We start from the raw sequence: 21,429 nt of genomic DNA, 5'->3' as shown, positions 1-21,429 counted from the left end.
CCCTTCCAGAATTCTTTGTTTAAACATATATATTTAATCAGTTCTAACAACACTGTTAATGCATTTTTAACACAAGCTTCTGTACACATCAGTATGATAGTCAAATGACACAAAATTATTTAGAAAAATTCATCTAACTATTCTGGCATATGTTACACATGCACTGCCCCATTCTCCCTGGCACAGATGGTAACACTCCACATCATCACAAGCCAGTTTTAGATCTCAGGAGTCTAAAATAATATATGAAGGAAGACCCAGTTCAGAATGGTTAAGGTGCCAGTGATTTTTCCCAGTCTAAAGGCAGCCAGCTGGATGTGCTCTGTTCACATTCAGGATGCCTCTCCCCACATAAAAATTGCTGAGGAGTCCAGAAAGTGTCTGCATTTTTGGTTAGGGATCAATCATTACCAGTATAAGGCTTTGTCTCTCTGTCTCACCCTAGCCTTCTAAGTGTTCACCAAGTACATGTCAGTAGTTGCAGCTCATCTACAACTCAGCGGGATACACATTTTGACTTATCAAGACAATTGACTCCTCTCTGCAACAACCAAAGAATCATTACTGTCAGAGACTACTTTTAACAGCTCTGCCTATCTTTAGGCATCTCTGTAAACTGTCAAAAGTCAAAGCTACCAGCGCTCACAAGAGATCACCTTCAGGATATAACATCTGGACACAGTCACATGCCAAGTTTCTCTGACACTGGAAAGATTACTATCCATCCACTCTACAGTTCAAATCCTAATTCATCATCAATTCCCTCCATTGTTGTTGATCTACAAAGCTGTGAGTCCCATTCCCATAGTCAGCTATGCCAGGTTTCACATGAGGATACTTCAGTGGATGCTGTCTGCAAGTGACCACAACTAGCAGTCTCCTCTTCAGACATAATATGCATAACTCAGACTTGCTGGGATCATTTAAACTACTAGTTGACTTCTCCCACTCGCTGACATAGGAAGACCATTTGTAACACCCTCCCCATCAGCAATGGTGATGACAGATGCCTCCTCATTATAGTGGAGAGATATTTTGAAGGAAGGATGCTCCAAGGAGTTGGGACACAATCAGAGGCCTCAGTTCTCATCCACATCCTGGAGATGAGCAGTTATCTTATCTTTTTAGAAACTTCAGAACCTCTTACCTCCAGTAGTGATGTACAGTCAGAGAATGTGTCATTGTTATGCTACAGCAATAGGCACAGAGGAAATGTAGCCACTCTGGTGGTGTAGAGGGATAAAGCCATGACTATGACCCAGGTACCCAAGTTGATAGCTGTTCGGGTGTTTGGTGGAGTTGGCTAGGAGAATGGGGTGTTCCTATCTTCTGGGATGGATATGTGGCAATGTCTCTCCACTGAAGTTCTTGTGACTGGAATTCAGGGAGGTTGATGTCAGGCTGGGGTGGGGGGTGGGATATACACTACTGTGCATACCAGATAGGGCCAGAAGTGCAATGCATGCCTTAGTTTCCTATCTCCAGCTAGTTATAGCATAATGCTAGGTACATAGGGGTGGGGCTGTAGGCTAAACAAAAATCCTCAGACCCTGCAGATGATGGTAGCACTCCCATTGCTCAGCCCACACCTCTGCTGAGTGATAAAGAATGAAAGCATAAGTTGAAGGTAGACAGGTTTATTGGGTGGGTAGAAAAACTGGTATGAATGGGGAACCAAGTCATACCAAACAAAAACTGAAGAAAAACAGCTGCGGGTAAGACCAGGGTGCAAAAAATAAGTAATATTATAAACACAGTGCACCAAGGTGACACACAATAACGTTTAATGAAAGTAAAAACAGATGAAAAAAGGTGAGCGCTTTTGCAACAGTGGTTGCTTCTTCAGACAAAACTAAAATGCATTTCACTGCTTAAATAGGTATAAAAATAGCCAATTATCATATCAATTGTAGTTAATGATGTCATGCTTCAAATACTTTTAAAGAGGCAACTACACAGCATATACCTCTATTAAAAACACACAATAAGAAATACAATAAAACATACAAAACTGTAAAAAAGTGTGTAAAGAATATACATAAATATAAGTAAATGCATAAAATATATACATCCGTCTAAAAAAGAACATATAAATCCTTTACATGGGCTATATTGACCGTCAGTGTTTAAGGCGTCTAGCTTTTAAAAAAGGAATCAAGGAGGTAGTGCCATTAAGACCTGGATATCTTTCAGCATTAAGTTTTAGTATCCATTTCTGTTCATGGCTCTCTGTGACATTTTCTATGTCTCCTCCTCTCAGACTTCTATAAATATGTTGCAGAACAAAAAATGTAAAAGAGTGAGAAGAATCTGTACACATAACATGATTGGCAAGTGCATTAGATTGTTTATTGTTTCTGATGTCACGAATGTGCTCTAAAATTCTGTCTTTAAGCAGCCTGTTGGTTTTGCCTACATAAAAGGCAGGGCATTGCTGACAGAAGCAAAAATAAACAACATTAGTAGTCTTGCAATTTGAATATTGATTAGAGCATAACTTAAAATGCCTTGTTGGATGAATATATGTGCTTTTGCTATAAATATAGGGACAAGCACTGCATGATCTGCATGGAAATGTGCCCTGGCGAGTAGAAGTACATGCGGTGTTGCGTGGTTCTCTGTTGCAAAGATGCTGCTTGAGTGACCTATTGTTCCTGAAACTAAAACAGGGAATATCGCCAATTATATCATTAAGGTTAGGGACATCTTGTAGCAAATGCCAGTGTCTCCTAACATCAGTGTACTGGTTAATATTACTGGCAAATTGAAACACAACTCTAAAATCATTACTAGCAGAAGAATCATTGTCTGTATTGGCAGCGCTATTGTTAGGATGAAAATAAGGTCTACATATAGTATGTCTCAGTTGCCAAGCATTAGAAATAGTCTGATCAATATCAGCGCCTTGAATAACCCCTATCCAAAAATCAGATTTTAAATTATTGAGTGCAATCACTGCATCCTCATCTTTGTCATGTAGTCTTAAAGTCTTAAAGACTTGTCCTTTAAGTACATTCCTGGGTATGTGTCTAGGGTGCATGCTGGATTTATGTAAAAGTGTATTTTTTTAGTCTGTTTAAAATAAATGTGGCTATTTAAATGATTTAAATCAGACCTGGTGATATGAACATCAAGGAAATTGATGTCAGTAGCAGAAATCTGATAAGAGAAGCTTAAACAATCAGTTGTAGTATGTAAATATTGTAAAAATTTTGCAAAATCCAGGCCATTGCCCTTCCATAACATAAAGACATCGTCTACAAAATGTACATACCAAAGTACTTGTCCTAGAAAGGGATTCTTATCAGAAAGGATATTTACCTCTTCCCAACAAACCAAGGCTAGGTTGGCATAGCTGTTGGCACATGGAGTCCCCATGGCTACGCCAACCTTCTGCAGAAAAAACTGATCTTGGAACATGACAATATTGTTTTCTAAGATAATTTCTAGTAGGCTACAAATCAATTGAATCTTATTATTAGTAAAACATTTATTAACTGTCAGAAACTCTCTTGTCATTTCAACACCCCAAGAATTAGGTATGCTGGTAAATAATGGTTCTATGTCCATAGTAACCAGGACAAAATCCATATCTTCAGCAATACTATCCATTCTGTTATGTAACCTTTCCAGAAACATCTTAGTATCCCTTAAAATGGTATGACAGTTCCCTAAAAGACCATGTAAGCTGCCTTCAACGTATATGGAGAGGGGTTCAGTACACCAGCCAAGCCCCTGAGACTATAGGCCACATTGGTGGTGTAACTAGATCTTTGTGTACCTTGGGTAGACCATATATGATTGGAACAATAGGTTTAGTAATGTTAAAATATTTAAAAAGGGATTCATCAATTAAGCCAGTAATAAGTAAATCAAAAAGCAAGAAAGAAACTTTATCAATAATGGCATTAACAGCAGGTTTGGAAATACATTGATATGCATCAGTATTTAATAAAAGTTTTTCCATTTGTTGAACGTATAACTCTTTGTCTAATAGGACTATACCACCACCTTTATCAGCTTTTTTAATAACCAAGGAGTGTAAATCTTTTAGTTCTTGCAGGGCTCTCTGCTCTTCTAGAGTCAGATTACAAAAAGAATAATTATTACTGGAAGAAACACTTATTTCTCTAAATGCAGTTTCACAAATATCGATAAATCTTTGAATCCCTGATGGGATAGCTGGAACAAATGTGCTAGGATGTTTATAGGTAGAATGCACATTATCTACACTTGTTGGAAACAAACATTTCAAAGATAGGTTTCTACCTAACAATCTTAGATCTTTCAACATTTCTGTTATGTCAGCCTTCCTCGCAGGTATAAATGATAACCCCTTATTTAATAAATTAAGTTGTTCAGAATTTAGTTCAAAAGAAGAAATATTTATAACCAGACCTGGAATTACATACGTCTCCTTTTGGGTAATTGAACTGTTCCTTCCATCTGGTTGATCCTGGATATCTGTCCATTGTGCGGAAGGCTCTTTGTGCGAGTTCTGAATGGTAATGCTACCTTCAGAGTAAAGTCGCGCTTCTTGGCTTTGTCTAAAAAAAAAAGAATAATAACAAAAAAAATAACACTTACATCATTCCTAGTATCCTGCAAGTTGGAATCCGCAGTTGTAGAAGTATTAAAAGCATGCGTCCTGCGAGTTGGAATCCGCAGTTGTAGAAGTATTAACCACATGATTTTAATACTTCTACAGCTGTGGATTCCAACTCGCAGGATGCTAGGAATGATGTAAGTGTTTTTTTGACAAAGCCAAGAAGGGCGACTTCACTCTGAAGGTAGCATTACCATTCAGAACTCACACAAAGAGCCTTCCGCACAATGGACAGAAATCCAGGATCAACCAGATGGAAGGAACAGTTCAATTACCCAAAAGGAGATGTATGTAACTCCAGGTCTGGTTATAAATATTTCTTCTTTTGAACTAAATTCTGAACAACTTAATTTATTAAATAAGGGGTTATCATTTATACCTGCGAGGAAGGCTGACATAACAGAAATGTTGAAATATCCAAGATTGTTAGGTAGAAACCTGTCTTTGAAATGTTTGTTTCCAACAAGTGTAGATAATGTGCATTCTACCTATAAACACCCTAGCACATTTGTTCCAGCTATCCCATCAGGGATTCAAAGATTTATCGATATTTGTGAAACTGCATTTAGAGAAATAAGTGTTTCTTCCAGTAATAATTATTCTTTTTGTAATCTGACTTCAGAAGAGCAGAGAGCCCTGCAAGAACTAAAAGATTTACATTCCTTGGTTATTACACAAGCTGATAAAGGTGGTGGTATAGTCCTATTAGACAAAGAGTTATGCGTTCAACAAATAGAAAAACTTTTATTAAATACTGATACATATCAATGTATTCCCAAACCTGCTGTTAATGCCATTATTGATAAAGTTTCTTTCTTGCTTTTTGATTTACTTATTACTGGCTTAATTGATGAATCCCTTTTTAAATATTTTAACATGACAAGTACTTTGGTATGTACATTTTGTAGACAATGTCTTTATGTTGTGGAAGGGCAATGGCTTGGATTTTGCACTGTTTTTACAATATTTACATACTACAACTGATTGTTTGAGATTCTCTTATCAGATTTCTGCTACTGACATTAATTTCCTTGATGTTCATATCACCAGGTCTGATTTAAATCATTTAAACAGCCACATTTATTCACAAAAATTACAATTTTAAAACATCACCCCAACAATCCCGGAATGATTTAAAAAGCCTTTTTTTTAAAACCTAAAAAAGTGGGAAAGATGATTCCCTAGTAATGATTTTAGATTGGTTTCAATTGGCCCGTAATTAACAGAACTATGTTAAAGCTTGCAAATGGAACTAATGATTAATTATATTCCTTAGTTTCAAAACAATATTTCCCCAAGATTTTAAGGGCAATTTCCAGTAATTACCAGGACATTATGAGACATTGTTTCTAATTTTCCCCAACAATATATTATCCCCAACTTTTAAATTTTCAACAATATTTAATTCAAGACTTGATGGAAAACTTCTGTCGCAAAGCTTTTTCAACAACAGGGTGCTTGCCCAAAATTTTTTAAACAAAATTTAAACAAAACAAAAGCAAATTAATGCCAATCATTTATTGCAAGATCTTCTATCTTTAATTTTTTTCTGCAACAATTTTAAAAATTTGGGGGGGAAAAAAAGGCGGAAAAAACAGAAATTTAACAAACTTTAACGAAAATAACAATCTAATGGCACTCCTCTTTATTTTTTTAAAAAATTTTTCACTCTTTTAATTTTGCCCCGAAAATTTATAGGTTTAGAGGAAAATTTATGCAACCATTTAAAAAATTTTTAAAAATTTTAAGTTTAGGGTTAAAGCATTTTTTTTTGTTTTTTTAAAAGTATACTGGGAATTGCCCTTTAAAAAATTTAAGCTTTAATTTAATAAATTTTTTTTTATATTTATTTTATATTTTAACACTTTTCATTTTGATGTTTTCATTTCCTTGTGGTTTAATTTGGGGATATCCCCGGGAGTTGGGCCCTAAAAGATTAAGGGTGGTGGTAAAAATTTTTAAATCTTATGGTAAAGGGGGTTTTATACCCTTTTAACCTATCTTTTTGGATGGTCCTTCAAACTTTTGCTGCAGGGTTGGGGTTTGGGAAAAATTCCCCCCAGTTTTTGGCCGAATCAGAGTTGGCTAAGTACCCGTTGGGCCTTTGGTTTTCTTGCCCAGTATTAACGGATGCCGAAAAAAATCGTTTCTTTGGGCCCAGGTCCTCATAGGATTTTCAGTGAATTGTTTAGGGTACACGCGGTTTTGGGGCCCCTTTTTGGGTAATTAACGCGAAATTTTGGGGTTTTTTGTGATTAGGTTTTGGGGAAAAATTTAATTTTAAATTTTTTTTGGGGGCTCCGGGGGGTTATCAAAACCGGGAAAACCGGAGGGCCGAGCCGAGGTTTTTTTCCGGCTCTTGGAGTTTAACAAACCACTTTAAGGAGGGGTTTCAGGAGGTAGAGGCTGGGGCTTTATAACCGTTCTCCCCCCCTTCCCAAGGAAAAGGGGTCCTGTGAAACCTTTTGAGGTAGGGCCCAAATTCAGTTCTATGGGGTTTTCCAGATTTCGGGGTTTTGTGCCTAAAATAGCCAAAGGCGAAAAGGGGGTTCTATGATAGAGGGTTTTTCCCCCTTAAGGGTTTGGGTCCCCCGGGTTTTTTAAAATTTTTTAAAGGCCCCAAATTCAAACTTCTGTGGGGCTTCAGAGTTTCCGGGTTTTCTGAAACTATGTATGATCCAATTTGTTCTCCTTGAGGTTTTCCCCAGGGTTTAAACCAGGGGGAACATTTAAATGGGGAACCCGGTTCCGGTTCAGGGGGCTTGGGAACTTGCCCAGTTTCCCTTTGCTATTCCTTCCCGTGTTGAATGTGTAATTTTCAGCTTCCCCCGAATTTCTTTTCCTCCTTCTCCTTTTGGGAATTTATAGGGGGCCAAGCTCATAAAAAAGGTTTTGGGGTTCCCGGGGACCCAGAAAAGCTAGGGCCTAAATGTTAAGGCTTTTGTGTTAAAATTTCCCGCCCCTGATTAAAAGGCCAAGGGTTTGGTAGGGGGGAAAAATTTTATTTTATTGCCCGAAGCCTTAATTTTGTTTAAATCCCAACCCGAAACTTTTCCAAGGGCCCAAGGTGGAGCTTTGGGGAAAAATTTGTAATTCTGGATTGGGCAAGGGTTTGGAAAAGGGGGGTAAGATTCTTTTCCAAATTGGTTTTAGGTTCAGTTTCAGGGTTTCTGCTACTATTCTGTTTTCAGCATCCTTTAAATTGAAATTTTGGTGGATGTTTGCAAGGTTTTGGATGTTTCGTTTGGTTTTGTTTGGAAAGTGGGAAGCATTTTTGAAAAAAGGGGAGCTAAACTTCCCCGGTGTTAAAGTTTTTCTTTCAGCCTCCGGTTTAGGAAAATTGGCCCGAAAGGGGGGGAAACCGGTTTTGATTCCCAGTCTAGGGGTTGGGTTTTAGGCCCTGGAAGGGGGGGTTTTAAGGTAGGCCAAAAAACAGAGACCCGTTAGATTTTTGGGAGGGCAGGGTCAGTTTTGTAGAAATGGCCTGCCCCAAATGCCCTATCCGTTGGGCCCCTTTGGGGGAAGGCTGCTTTTAAAAAAAAGGGTTTTTTTCTGCATGGGGTTTTATACATTCATCACGTCAGATTTTTTACAAGCCCCCTTTTAAAACAACCAATGCCTCCTTTCCCCGGAAAAAGGGGTCCGCAAGTTTCTGGGAAAGATTGGGCCTTTTAGATTTTTATCAAAAGGGGCCCGGATATTCTCCCGGGTTTTTACCAAAAGGGAACCCCTTTAAACCAAAGGGTTTTCCCCCTCACACAGGGGGTCCCAAGCAAGTTTTCGTTACCCAATCCTCGCCGGGGGATCAAAGGGGTAATTTTTTTCTCGGCTTCCTCATGTCCAAAGGAAGTTGGAGAATTTTGGGTTTACTAAACCTTAACATTTCTGCATTCCCGGTTAATTTGCGTATCACAAAGGTTCTGGGTGGGAAGTTACTAGGCTTAGGATTCAAAACCCTTTCTTGGGCTGCCTATTGGCTCAAGAAAGAAGACTTTCGAACTGGAATTTTCATACAGTTCTGATGCCTTGGGTATTCTGTGCCCCAAATTTAAAATCCGTCCAGTAACCCCTTTTTCAGGCTTTTTGGGGTTAAACTAAAACCCCGGCCCCATGGGCCCTTTTCCCGGCAAAAAAAAGGACTTCTTCCATCAACTATTCATAGTCGTGCTGATGCAAGGAAATCCTTAAGATTAGGTTCAGGATCTGTATCTGTCTTTCCCCAAGCCAAATTTCTTGGGAAACTGAATGGACCCAAAATGTTTTAAAACCCCCCACCAAGGGTTTGGCACTTTATTCCAAAAAAACCTTCCTTTAAAAGGTTTTTGTGGTGGCTCAGGAAGTCCCCAAACAAGGGCTCTCTTGACCCCGGCCCCAATCAATTTTAAAGACAATGGGAAGCTTGGGAGGTATCTAAATGGAATGGAACAAGCCCAAATGGCCTGCCAAATAACCTTCCTTCAAAAAGGAATTTTGGTGGGGTTCAAATGGCTTCAAGGAGACTTCTTCCCGGGCAGGGTGATTTTAACGACAACCAACTGCATGGGCCCTCAAAAGAAAAGGGGGAAAAAACAAACCCTTTCAGCAAGCAATAATAATCTAACTTTAAAATTTCAGGCCAAGGGTTTTTGCAGGAGCAAGAACTCCTTAGCAGGTGTGTTAACAGACAAACAACCCCAGTGGAAAATATCCAAGAAGGGGAAAATTCATTCATGGGGAACCAGAATAGTTGGCTTCTCACTAACCCAGCTGCAAGTTTGCACAAGGGTTTCATCAACACTTGAAGGATCCGTTTTAAAAATCCTTTCACCGGGGAAAAAAAAGGTTTTTAAAAATTTTGTTTTAACCCCTTATTTAATAAGATTAAGTTGTTTCAGAATTTAGTTCAAAAGAAGAAATATTTATAACCAGACCACCAGGTTACATACGTCTCCTTTTGGGTGAATTGAACTGTTCCTTCCATCTGGTTGATCCTGAGATATCTGTCCATTGTCTTGGAAGGCTCTTTAATCGCGCTTGAGTTCTGAATGGGCAATGCTACCTTCAGGAAGTAAAAGTCGCTTCTTGGCTTTGTCTAAAAAAAAAAAGAATAATAACAAAAAAATAACACTTGCATCATTCTAGTATCCTGCAAGTTGGAATCCATGATTGTAGAAGTATGAAAAGCACCGTCCTGCGAGTTGGAATCCGCAGTTGTAGAATTATTAACCACATGATTTTAATACTTCTACAGCTGTGGTTCCAACGCAAGAGATGCCAAGAATGATGTAAGTGTTTTTGACAAAGCCAGAAGGGCGACTTCACTCTGAAGGTGGCATTACCATTCAGAACTCACACAAAGAGCCTTCCGCACAATGGACAGAAATCCAGGATCAACCAGATGGAAGGAACAGTTCAGTGCAAAAGATGTATGTAACTCCAGGTCTGGTTATAAATATTTCTTCTTGAGACTAAATTCTGAACAACTTAATTTATTAAATAAGGGGTTATCATGCGGAAACATATAACGAAATGTTGAAAAATATCCAAGATTGTTAGGTGAAACGTCTTTGAAATGTTTGTTTCAACAAGTGTAGATAATGTGCATTCTACCTATAAACACCCTGGCGCATTTGTTCAGCTATCCATCAGGGATTCAAAGATTTATCGATATTTGTGAAACTGCATTTAGAGAAATAAGTGTTTCTTCCAGTAATAATTATTCTTTTGTAATCTGACTTCAGAAAGCAGAGAGCCCTGCAAGAACTAAAAGATTTACATTCATGGTTATTACACAAGCTGATAAAGGTGGTGGTATAGTCCTATTAGACAAAGAGTTATGCGTTCAACAAATGGAAAAACTTTTATTAAATACTGATACATATCAATGTATTCCCAAACCTGCAATGCCATTATTGATAAGTTTCTTTCTTGCTTTTGATTTACATTACTGGCTTAATTGATGAATCCCTTTTTAAATATTTTAACATGACAAGTACTTTGGTATGTACATTTTGTAGACAATGTCTTTATGTTGTGGAAGGGCAATGGCTTGGATTTTGCACTGTTTTTACAATATTTACATACTACAACTGATTGTTTGAGATTCTCTTATCAGATTTCTGCTACTGACATCAATTTCCTTGATGTTCATATCACCAGGTCTGATTTAAATCATTTAAACAGCCACATTTATTTTAAACCGACTAGAAAAAATACACTTTTACATAAATCCAGCATGCACCCTAGACACATACCCAGGAATGTACTTAAAGGACAAGTCTTTAGGACTTTAAGACTACATGACAAAGATGAGGATGCAGTGATTGCACTCAATAATTTAAAATCTGATTTTTTGGACAGGGGTTATCAAGGCGCTGATATTGATCAGACTATTTCTAATGCTTGGCAACTGAGACATACTAGATGTAGACCTTATTTTCATCCTAACAATAGTGCTGCCAATACAGACAATGATTCTTCTGCTAGTAATGATTTTAGAGTTGTGTTTCAATTTGCCGGTAATATTAACCAGTACACTGATGTTAGGAGACACTGGCATTTGCTACAAGATGTCCCTAACCTTAATGATATAATTGGCGATAGTCCCTGTTTTAGTTTCAGGAACAATAGGTCACTCAAGCAGCATCTTTGCAACAGAGAACCACGCGACACCGCATGTACTTCTACTCGCCAGGGCACATTTCCATGCAGATCATGCAGTGCTTGTCTCTATATTTATAGCAAAAGCACATATATTCATTCAACAAGGCATTTTAAGTTATGCTCTAATCAATATTCAGATTGCAAGACTACTGATGTCGTTTATTTTTACTTCTGTCAGCAATGCCCTTTTATGTAGGCAAAACCAACAGGCTGCTTAAAGCCAGAATTTTAGAGCACATTCGTGACATCAGAAACAATAAGCAATCTAATGCACTTGCCAATCATGTTATGTGTACAGATTCTTCTCACTCTTTTACATTTTTTGTTCTGCAACATATTTATAGAAGTCTGAGAGGAGGAGACATAGAAAATGTCACAGAGATTCATGACCAGAAATGGATACTAAAACTTAATGCTGAAAGATATCCAGGTCTTAATGGCACTACCTCCTTGATTCCTTTTTTAAAAGCTAGACGCCTTAAACACTGACGGTCAATATAGCCCATGTAAAGGATTTATATGTTCTTTTTTAGATGGATGTATATATTTTATGCATTTACTTATATTTATGTATATTCTTTACACACTTTTTTACAGTTTTGTATGTTTTATTGCATTTCTTATTGTGTGTTTTTAATAGAGGTATATGCTGTGTAGTTGCCTCTTTAAAAGTATTTGAAGCATGATGTAATTAATTAACTACAATTGATGTGATAATTGGCTATTTTTATACCTATTTAAGCACTGAAATGCATTTTAGTTTTGTCTGATGAAGCAACCACTGTTGCGAAAGCGCTCACCTTTTTTCATCTGTTTTTACTCTCATTAAACGTTATTGTGTGTCACCTTGGTGCATTGTGTTTATAATAAACCAAGTCATACCCTCTGTGTAGGCAGACCAGGAGAGTATGGCAATGGGCTTTAAATATGGGTCACTTTCCGGTGGCAATGCACGTATCAAGAAAAGTCAGCTGGCTGGTGGATGGGCTCATCAGATTAATCCTGATGCCTCATGAGCAGTCCTATCTGTTAGTGACTCAAGAATTTCAGTGGCTAGGGCCAGCCTTGCTACAACGTGTTTGCTTTTCCCTCAAACCCAAAGTGTAGAAGCTGTTTCACCATAATTCCTCCAGTGGACCAGGCATCAGGGGATGCTTTAGTCTGACAGTGGCCTCCCTCTGGCCTTCTTTAAGCCTCCCCCCCTTGATTCCCACGTTTCTACAGAAAATGTTAACCTGCAAATTAGAAATACTCCTGATTGTTCCATACGGATTGAGGAACAGTGGATTTACCATGCTCAGACCTCACTTGAAGAAGTCCCCATGGCTTCTAGATCTATATCTGGATAATCTCTCACACCCGTCCAGAAAACCACATCCATACTTTCCCAATTTCAAGCTAATCACATGGTTTCTTCAGTATTCCTAATAGCCAGGCATACTTCCTTTTCAGAAAAGGTGATCCACATGCTGTCCACTTTGTGACAAGTCTACTCAAAAGATCTATAAATGGAAATGGAAATTTTTTTTTTTTGTTCAGTTTATGCTAATAGTCAAGTGCTGGACCCTTATTAGACTTATTTTGCAGAAGTACTCCAGCCTCTTTCTTCTTTATTTTACAATGGTTCCAGTTGCTTCACCATCAAGGTATAGTTATCTCATATTTCACGTTTTCATCCTGGATAACAAAACACTACTCTGGCAGCATGTAAGCTATGGAAGGTCTTTTTTAGAAGAGAATTTCTTCTTTACCCACCAATTACAGAACCTACTCCTTCATGGGGCCTTATTTTAGTCTTGAAAGTTCTAACAAAGCATCCATTTGAACCGGCTTCCTCTGCAGACCTAACGTTTTTGTCATGGTAGGCATTATTTTTGTTAGGTATCATGTCAACCAGATGAATTTTAGAACACCATGCCTTGTTTTCCATTGCACCATATTTCATTTTTCATAAAGACTACTTATTTATTTATGTATTGACATTTGATTACTGCAAAAGCCAGACTAAGTTGAAGCCCATTTTCAGCAGAGGTCTGGAGAGAAAAACTCCAAAATAGGATAAAAAGAGTTCCTTTCAACACGCATTCCTAAGGTGGCTTCATAATCTAATCTTCACTAGCCTATGAACCCCCCAGAAAGTCTTTACAAATCACTTTAACAAGGGCAAATACTTATTGCACACCTTGGATATCCACAGGCAACTGGGAGTCTACCATCATAGAATGAAGCCTGTCAGAAAGGACGTTTGTTTCCTTTGATTCAAAAGATTAGATGCAAGCATTTCTAAATGAACACTGTCCCATTGGCTGTCTGATTGCCTTTGCCGTCATCTTTTTCAGCAACCGTACAGTTTTACCTACTTAACTGAAGGCTCATTCCACTTGATCCATGGCACTGCTTTTTTTAGGACTTGATCTATGGATGTCGTGTGTGTAGCAGCAACACAGTGTACCTTGCACATCCTTTCTAAGCACTGTAAATTGGATGTAATTTCTAGAACTAGCTTCTGTTCTGAAGGGTGGTATCCTGTATTCTGTCTTAATTTTACCTGAGCTATTGGGTAACTTGGGATTCTATCCCAACAGTCGCATGATGCATCAGATAGACTGATGAAACAGGATAATGGAAGTTATGTACTTACCACAGTACCAGATCCTTTTCTTCCAAATCCATTCAATATGTAATCCCTCCTTCCTTCCAGATTGTCATTTATTCTGTATAAGATTGCCATTCATATTTTACTTACTCCTGGTATCTGTAGCCACTAGGCAGCAAACTTGATCTGAAGGAAGAGGTTCACTGAGGATTATGGAAAAGATTTGAAGGAGCTTGAGGCACTGGGAAATTAACTAATGGCTGGATCAAATCTGACAAGAGGCTAGATACCCTAACAGTCATATTAGATGGACTTAGTTGAAAAGGATCCATCATTATGGTAAGTACATAGCTTCCATTTCATTTAGGATAAGGAGCATTGTTTGTGAGCCTAAGCGAATCTAATCCTCTTACACGTTCTACCTTTCAGTCATTAAATCCATCTGGGTGCTATGTTAAAGGTTAGATAATGAACAGACTGTGTGGCCCAAGATGTTTTAATTTTCTCACTCTACTGTTCAGTCACTGAGTACAGCATACACTTTGGTAAAAAAGGTCTTCAGTTTGTGTGTGCGTGTGTGTATGTAGATATATATATATATATATATATATATATAAACACACACACACACACACACACACACACAGTGTGTGTGTATATTTATGTATTTAATATATATATATATATATATATATATATATATATATATATATATATATAAAATAGCAAGTAGGGACAAAAATCAGTACTGTGATTGAAAATCTTAATTTGTCCTGTAATACACTTATGCTTTGCTGTTTTTTTCATGTTGACCAGGAGCATGGCGGAATTATGTCACTTACTGAAGTATACTGTCTAGTGAATCGAGCTCGAGGAATGGAGGTAGTGTTATTTGATATGTCAAACTTTTTTGAAGTTTTGTAAGACATTTATGTAAACAGTAAATAACAAAAACTGGCTTGCATATCATTTTATCTTGTTGACTGTATCTGCCTAATCAGTTTGTTACATGGTTTTTGTTCACAGTAGAGGATTTGTGGTAGATTCCTTTTCAGTTACCTTGCCCCTCCACATCAGATGCCCTGACCATCAGATTACTTAAAATTAAAAGCAGTGGATATCCCCTCAATAATTTTTAAGACAGGAGAGGAAGCCTGTAATTAGTACTTAACACTGTTCCCAGAGGTTATAACATTTTTACAAGAAAAAAAGTTAAGTTTTTGGTATCCATATATGTTTTTTAAACAGCTGGTCTTTCAAATGTCCTAAGTACAACCAAGGCTTACAATCTGGACTATACACTCCATCAGGTTAGCAATGCATTTGATGTAAAGAAAAAAAGTTGGGAATGTACAAAAAGGTGACAACTGTCAAGATAAATATTTTTTTTTATCTTGAAGCCAACAGAATTAAATTACAACGAGGCTACCACATGTCTTTTCTTGTAGGGTAGTCTGTTTTTTGATCGCTGTCTTTGAAACAAATATGAAACAATACAAAAGTCCTCTGAATTTAAAGACGAACTCTAAAAAGTTTTAGTGCAGGTTTGGTTTTCCATGAAAGTGTATTTGCATGCATCTTCTTACATGTACACACTTCTGTGGCAAACCAATTTCTTAATAATTCTTAAGTAAAATAAAAATATATTTGAAAATTTCTTCGGCTATCGAAGTGCAATAAAAACAAACCCCCAACATTCCTGCATTAATTGTCACAGGATGTAATCACATAAATGAATGGGAAAAAAATCACTGAATAATCAATTGGCAAATTGAAAACACTTGTAAATTAATTGCATAATTGCCAAACTGTTAAATAAGCAGTTTGATAATTTACTATTTATGTAATTGATTGATTTACAGAACAGATGATTTAATAGTTTGGTATTTATTTAATCGATTTACAATTTTTTTTTTACCAAGTAACTGTCCAATTAACATAGTATTCATGTCACCCATATGTCTTGCCATGTCAAAGAAAGTATTTCAACATTTTTGGCGATTTTCTTTTTCCATTTCAGAAAGTCAGAATATTTTTACAATTAAAGAAATAGGTTTTTAGCTAAAATTAAGATTTCATATGAAACTCTCAAGCTTTGAAAAATCTGCTACTTTTAAACATTAAAAAGTCTGTTAATAAGTCTTCATTTCAGATGCCTCATGACTGGATTCATATTTCTTGTTGAATATTGTTGTTTCAGCACTGATAATACTTGACAAAACATAAGACTTAGGAGTTTTCCAATGAGCTATGGTGTCATTCCTTCTCTTTAGTTTCCACATTTGTTTTGCTCCTGTTAACCTCATATTAGCCATTACACATATCTTGTAGTGTCATTATCTTATTATTGGTATCACATTTATCATTGGCTGTTTCACGTCACACATACACATCAATGTCAAGTCCAGCAATTGCTCCTTTCTATTCAGAAAATTAACTATCTGATCACTTCAGGATTTTTTTTGTAATAATGAAAATATAAGCCACCCAAGAAACATGCAATATTGGGAGGGAGGGGGTCGTCTACAATTTAGAACTTGGCTTGCAATTCCAAAAATTCTGGCTACGTCATGTGGTGGTACTCCATCAAATTCTTCAAGTATTGTTTAAACATAAAGATAAGGGTTTTAGTTCATGCAGCTGTCTTACTGGTAATTTCAAACCATCTCTGAACAACTTCAAAAAATATTTCAAGAAATGCAACACAGTTCTGAGAACTTGCCATCATTTTGTCCTTATTGAATTAGTAGTGGATATAATGGCCAGTGCATCTTTAACAATATTGTTAATAGTAATATGAAAATTTTTGGTATGGGGTTATACTGAGCCAACAGATGAAATGAATGGTTAGCACAGAATCTTTGCAATCTTTACATTAAAACTTTCAGACTTCCCTCATTTGCATTAGTTTGCTTGATGGCTAGGCTCTCTTCTGATGTTCAAATGACTCAAAAAATGTAAAACTTGACCTTGGGACAGACAGCAGAGCTTGAGAATTCTTTCCCTGGAAGTATGCTTTAATGAACTGTGAGCAAGGACTGCAGAAGTAGAAGAGGGAACCTAGTTACTGATGGTAAAACTGCAGTAACAGAAAAAAAAAAACATGGCTGAATTCTTGAAACAAGATATGTTACAATGAATCTTAAAAGAGAAAGCATTGTTTATAGCAGCTTCTTCCATGCGTAATGCTTCTGAAGCTATCTCATAGTACATAAATATTGAAATTACATCAGGACTTCAAAGTATCATGATCAGAAAACTGAGGAAATATAAAAGAAGACTGACTGCAAAGAGAGAATAAAGAAACTTGAGCTACAAAATGACGCTTTCTTAAACCAATCACAAACTGTTCTCCACATGTCAAATGAAACAGAGAATCATGGTACCAGAAGATAATGAAGGAAAAAATACATTGCAGTTTTTGCATGAATAGATTTCCTGGACTTTAGATTTCAGAAAGAAAGAGCACACAGATCCTCCTTGACCCCAAAAGCCAAAAGCTTTATGGTACCCACACCTTATCAACAGACATTTCTTTCTCTCTTTCAGACAAAAAGAAGAAATTCACCAAGCAGCATGTGTAGTTGCCTCATTACATTCTAGATGTGACAATATCTGTAGAAAATAATTGTTCACAATTCAAAAAACAGCAAAGGAAAGAACTCTATTTGGCTTCTCATATCTGCACTGAAAAGGAAATAGGTTACATGTGCCTTTTTTCATGGATCTTGAGATCTACTGTGAATGCAAGCATGAGGAAATTTAATGAATGTGACATGGACTGAAAAACATTTCAAAGGCAAGTGCTACTACCACCAGATGGTGAAATTGCCTGTCCAGTCATACCAGCAGTGAAAAACAGTGGGCATCTCCCCACTCTCCCAATAGGACCTTGTCAAATTGTGCAATAGAAAAACAGTAGAAAAGCACTTTGTTGAATCAGCAGCAACAGTGAAGAAGCCAAAAGGGTGTGCAGATGGCAGTGATTTTTGCTAACTGTGAGACATGTCATGGGAAGATAATAGAATGAGAAGAGGCCAAGTGATGTGACTTGGATTGTATGTCTATTAGAGTTGTAAATTTAAAATAATTCCTGGACTGTCATGTGCTATTTTACTTCTGTCATAACATATTTTCAGTAGTCATTTGACTGTTGTATTTGCAGTTTCTCTATGTTGTATGGTGAAGTGGGGTAATATGCCTATCTGCAATCATTTAATACGATTTGCTTCTTCCAGTTTGACCACTAACAGCAGAGTCTTGGAAAGAACAGCAGACAATGGGGAAGTGGATAGCGCTGGTTTCGTGAATGCCTACTCACAAAAATAGTGACATATATGTGGTCTGCTCTCCATTTTGTTTTCTCTTAATATAACTTAATGGAGCACAGTGTGAATGAATAGTAAGATCCTCATTCATAATTCTATAATGCGACCTGACCAGTCATTTGTTTATCTCATCACCTGAGTTGTTTTGCATCATGGCTGAGAAGGGGAGCAAGCATTATGCACTATTCTGCCTACTTTCGTTTCTGGAAATAAAGCAGAGGGTTGCAGTTGGATCATGGGGAAGTGACAGGGAAACTTGAGGCACATGGGGAAGCAGAATTTCAGAGATTCAACTGGCATGTTTATTTTCATATTACTGTGGCCATTTTCTCCTGTGGAATAATAATGTAGGCAGTGTTTGCTTGGAAGCTGTTTGTGTCTTTCAGTTTAAGGGGATTGTTTCTGTCCGTCACTCTCTGCCCATACTGATTTATTGCTAAAAACTGCAGTTAAGGACTAGTGCTCTAATAAAGAGATGCCAAGTTCTGACATATTTTTATAAAAGCTTAAAGCTGGCATAGTCACATTCCAAAAAATTAATATACTCCTTTTGGAACAAACAAAGGTAGCCAGGTTGTACTGGAAATTTAAATTGTTGTTTCCTCATCAGACCCCTTGGGGTAAAAGGAGGTAGCAATTCTGGTCACATACTCAACAGATTCAGAAGTAATGGGCATTTTTAGGATAATCTAGATTTTACAATAGCATTAGAATGTTACTTAGATGATAAAAGGTTAACTGTAGTCTAAGCTTATATCCCCCCATCAACTTCTCCCAAGATTCAGTCAAACCGTTGTTAAGACATTTTGCCTTGGTAGAAGGGGCACAATGCTGGCAACAGAGTTCATCTGCATTGTGGTGTCAAGTGGCACTGACTGTGCTGTTAAGAGTAGCACAACTGCTGAGAAAGATAACGGCTGTGGGGCTTGTAGAGGGGATTCATTCTTTAAAAAAAAAAAAAAAAAAAAACTCAGTGAGCCAAATGGGGAAAGTAAAAAAAAAAAGGGGGGGGGGGCATTTTTCATTAGGTGTCATGGTGGACAAATTAACTCTTTATGCAATGAAGTTTTGGAGTCATTGCCCTGTCTACATGTAGGTGCCAGATATGTCATAATAAGTAAGCTGAAGAGTTATAAGGAATGCTAGCTAATTTTGGATCAGTCAGTTTTAAGTTTTTATTCCTGACTCCTGGCACTCCTCATAAATTAAATTTTTCTAGGAAGAGCAAAAACATTCTCAAATACCTGGAGAGATGCCTTCTAGCTTAGACATAGCCAAGCCTTACCTCTTTTTGGGTATTGGTAGAAGGGGGGTTCTTTTTGTCCTTACCTAGCAAGTACATGTTTGTAAATAGAAATCTGTAAATTTCCAAGTGTTTGCTGGAGCCAGAAATTACCTTGTCGTTACATACTCCTACCTTGAAATATTTCACAAAAGGCATTCATATTAATAGACCATACCCTGGGCAAGCATTGCATAGGTTTATGGAAACTAGTGGAAGAGTCTGCTCCTATTAAATAATTTGGCTTAACTTGCTTTTCCTAGTATTTCACTTATGCTGTATAATGTAGTGCATGATTATTATTATGTTCTAAGGGGTCTGGATACAAATATTAGTGAGAATATTAACTAAAATTAACCATTCAGACCAGAGTCTCTTTGTAAAAGAGAAACTTTGGTAATGTATGCAAGTGTAAAGTCAACTTTGATTGGCACTGTTCTCTTTTTCTCAATAATTAATGCATTAGGTAAGGTTAAAATACATTCTTTCTGTTCTTTGGCTTTTTGAGTTTCCAGTTGTTAAGCTTCTGTCTGCAGTTCTTAATCACTTTTAAAAGCAACATTGAATACTTTTTCTCCCAGAAAACACCTTTGGACCTGTAAAATCTTGGCAATTTTCATCCCCTCTCTATTTCTAGGCAAATATACTAAGAAGTTTATTTGCAGTTTGAATCTTACTTAACAAATAAGCTCTTGGACTTCCAAGATGGTTGCAAACTGATCAACAGCTTAACTTCAACTGTTCAAGTGCAAAAACAAAGTGAGAAAAGGAGTGCCATTGAAAATGTATTTCTAGTACAGTTCAGTTACTGGCTAGTAAATACACTGCATTGATGCCACCGACAAAGAAATCTGGAAAACCTGAAAGAAAATCAACCAGAAAAGGTGAAGGGAAAATGTTATCTGGGAAGGATTCTGCAGCTGTTCAGCAAAAAGCAGTTCAAGCTTCAGCTTTAATTCAAGAGATGGCCTCTAGTAATTTAAAGGAAAAATAAATCAAATGTACTCAGAGATGATTAAAATGAATGAAATATTGAAGAAATATATCAGTTCAAACAACAAAAGACTGGAAAAATAGAAGCGGCTTTAACTAGCCATTCAGATGAACTTATAAATGTGCACAAATAGGAGCCTGTCATGAAGAAAAAGTTGGCTGATTTATGAGGTTTTTCCAAGACAAACTGTTTAAAAAATAGTAGTGTTAGAAAACAGAGTACGCCGAGAAAGCCTGCGATTTTTCTGCGGTTTCAGATAAACTAGAAGGAGCAGACTGTATTAATTTTATGAATGCAACTGGACTTCTGTTCTCACCAGACTCTCTTAATTGAAAGAGCACATTGAGTGTTTGCTCCAAATCTGACCATGAGAAAGCAGCCAAGACCTATGTTAGTAAAGATACAATCATGCCAACAGAAAGAGTTGATCCTGATAAAATTGTGGCAGAAGGGCAAAGTATTTAAAAAATGGAGACAACAGTGTGTGTGTGTGTGTGTGTGTGTGTGTGTGTGTGTGTGTGTGTGTGTGTGTGTGTGTGTGTGTGATTATCGACTGTACCCAAGGCAGAAGAGAAGCAATTTTATCCCAGCAATCAGGGAATGTTGAGAGGCAGTTGTGAAATTCAGGCATATTCTACTGTTTTCAGAGTGTTTTTTCTGGATGATCAGTTATTTGTTTGATGCAGAACAGGCAGGTTTATCCAACAAAAAGTGATTCATCAAGCAAAAGAGGACTGTGCTTCTCATTTTTCTGATGGTAAGGTTCATAGAAAGACTTTGCCAGTGAAACCTTTTCCAGTGATCCAAAGGAAAATGCTTGAAAGACAGCAAAAAACATACGTTGACTACAAGAATCATCAATACCTTGGATTTTGGAGTCTGTTGTAGGGAGATGGAGATGAACAGGAAGGCGACCAGCAATTCTGAAGTTAGTGAATAAATGGAAGACTATAGAACAGCTTATCACATTTGTGAAATATT

At 37.1% G+C, this 21,429-nt stretch overlaps 1 protein-coding gene across 2 annotated transcripts in view; it reads left to right on the top strand.

Annotated features, from left to right (window-relative positions):
• The window catches only part of VPS36 (vacuolar protein sorting 36 homolog), a 1,108,846-nt gene that overhangs the window by 829,021 nt on the left and 258,396 nt on the right, over window positions 1–21,429 (top strand). Inside the window, exon 10 of one of the 2 annotated variants that reach the window (XM_044071664.1) lies at window positions 14,661–14,726. The exons of the other annotated variant lie outside the window; for it this stretch is intronic. Within the exon in view, the coding sequence (XP_043927599.1) occupies window positions 14,661–14,726 (66 nt within the window). The remainder of the gene's footprint in view (window positions 1–14,660; window positions 14,727–21,429) is intronic. 2 annotated transcript variants of the gene reach the window in all.

The sequence above is a fragment of the Protopterus annectens genome, chromosome 5.part0 (assembly GCF_019279795.1).
Source record: "Protopterus annectens isolate FY-2018-M chromosome 5.part0, PAN1.0, whole genome shotgun sequence".
Lineage (NCBI taxonomy): Eukaryota > Metazoa > Chordata > Ceratodontiformes > Protopteridae > Protopterus > Protopterus annectens.
Note: the sequence above shows the minus strand (reverse complement) of the source record. Positions and strands in the feature narration are given on the sequence as shown.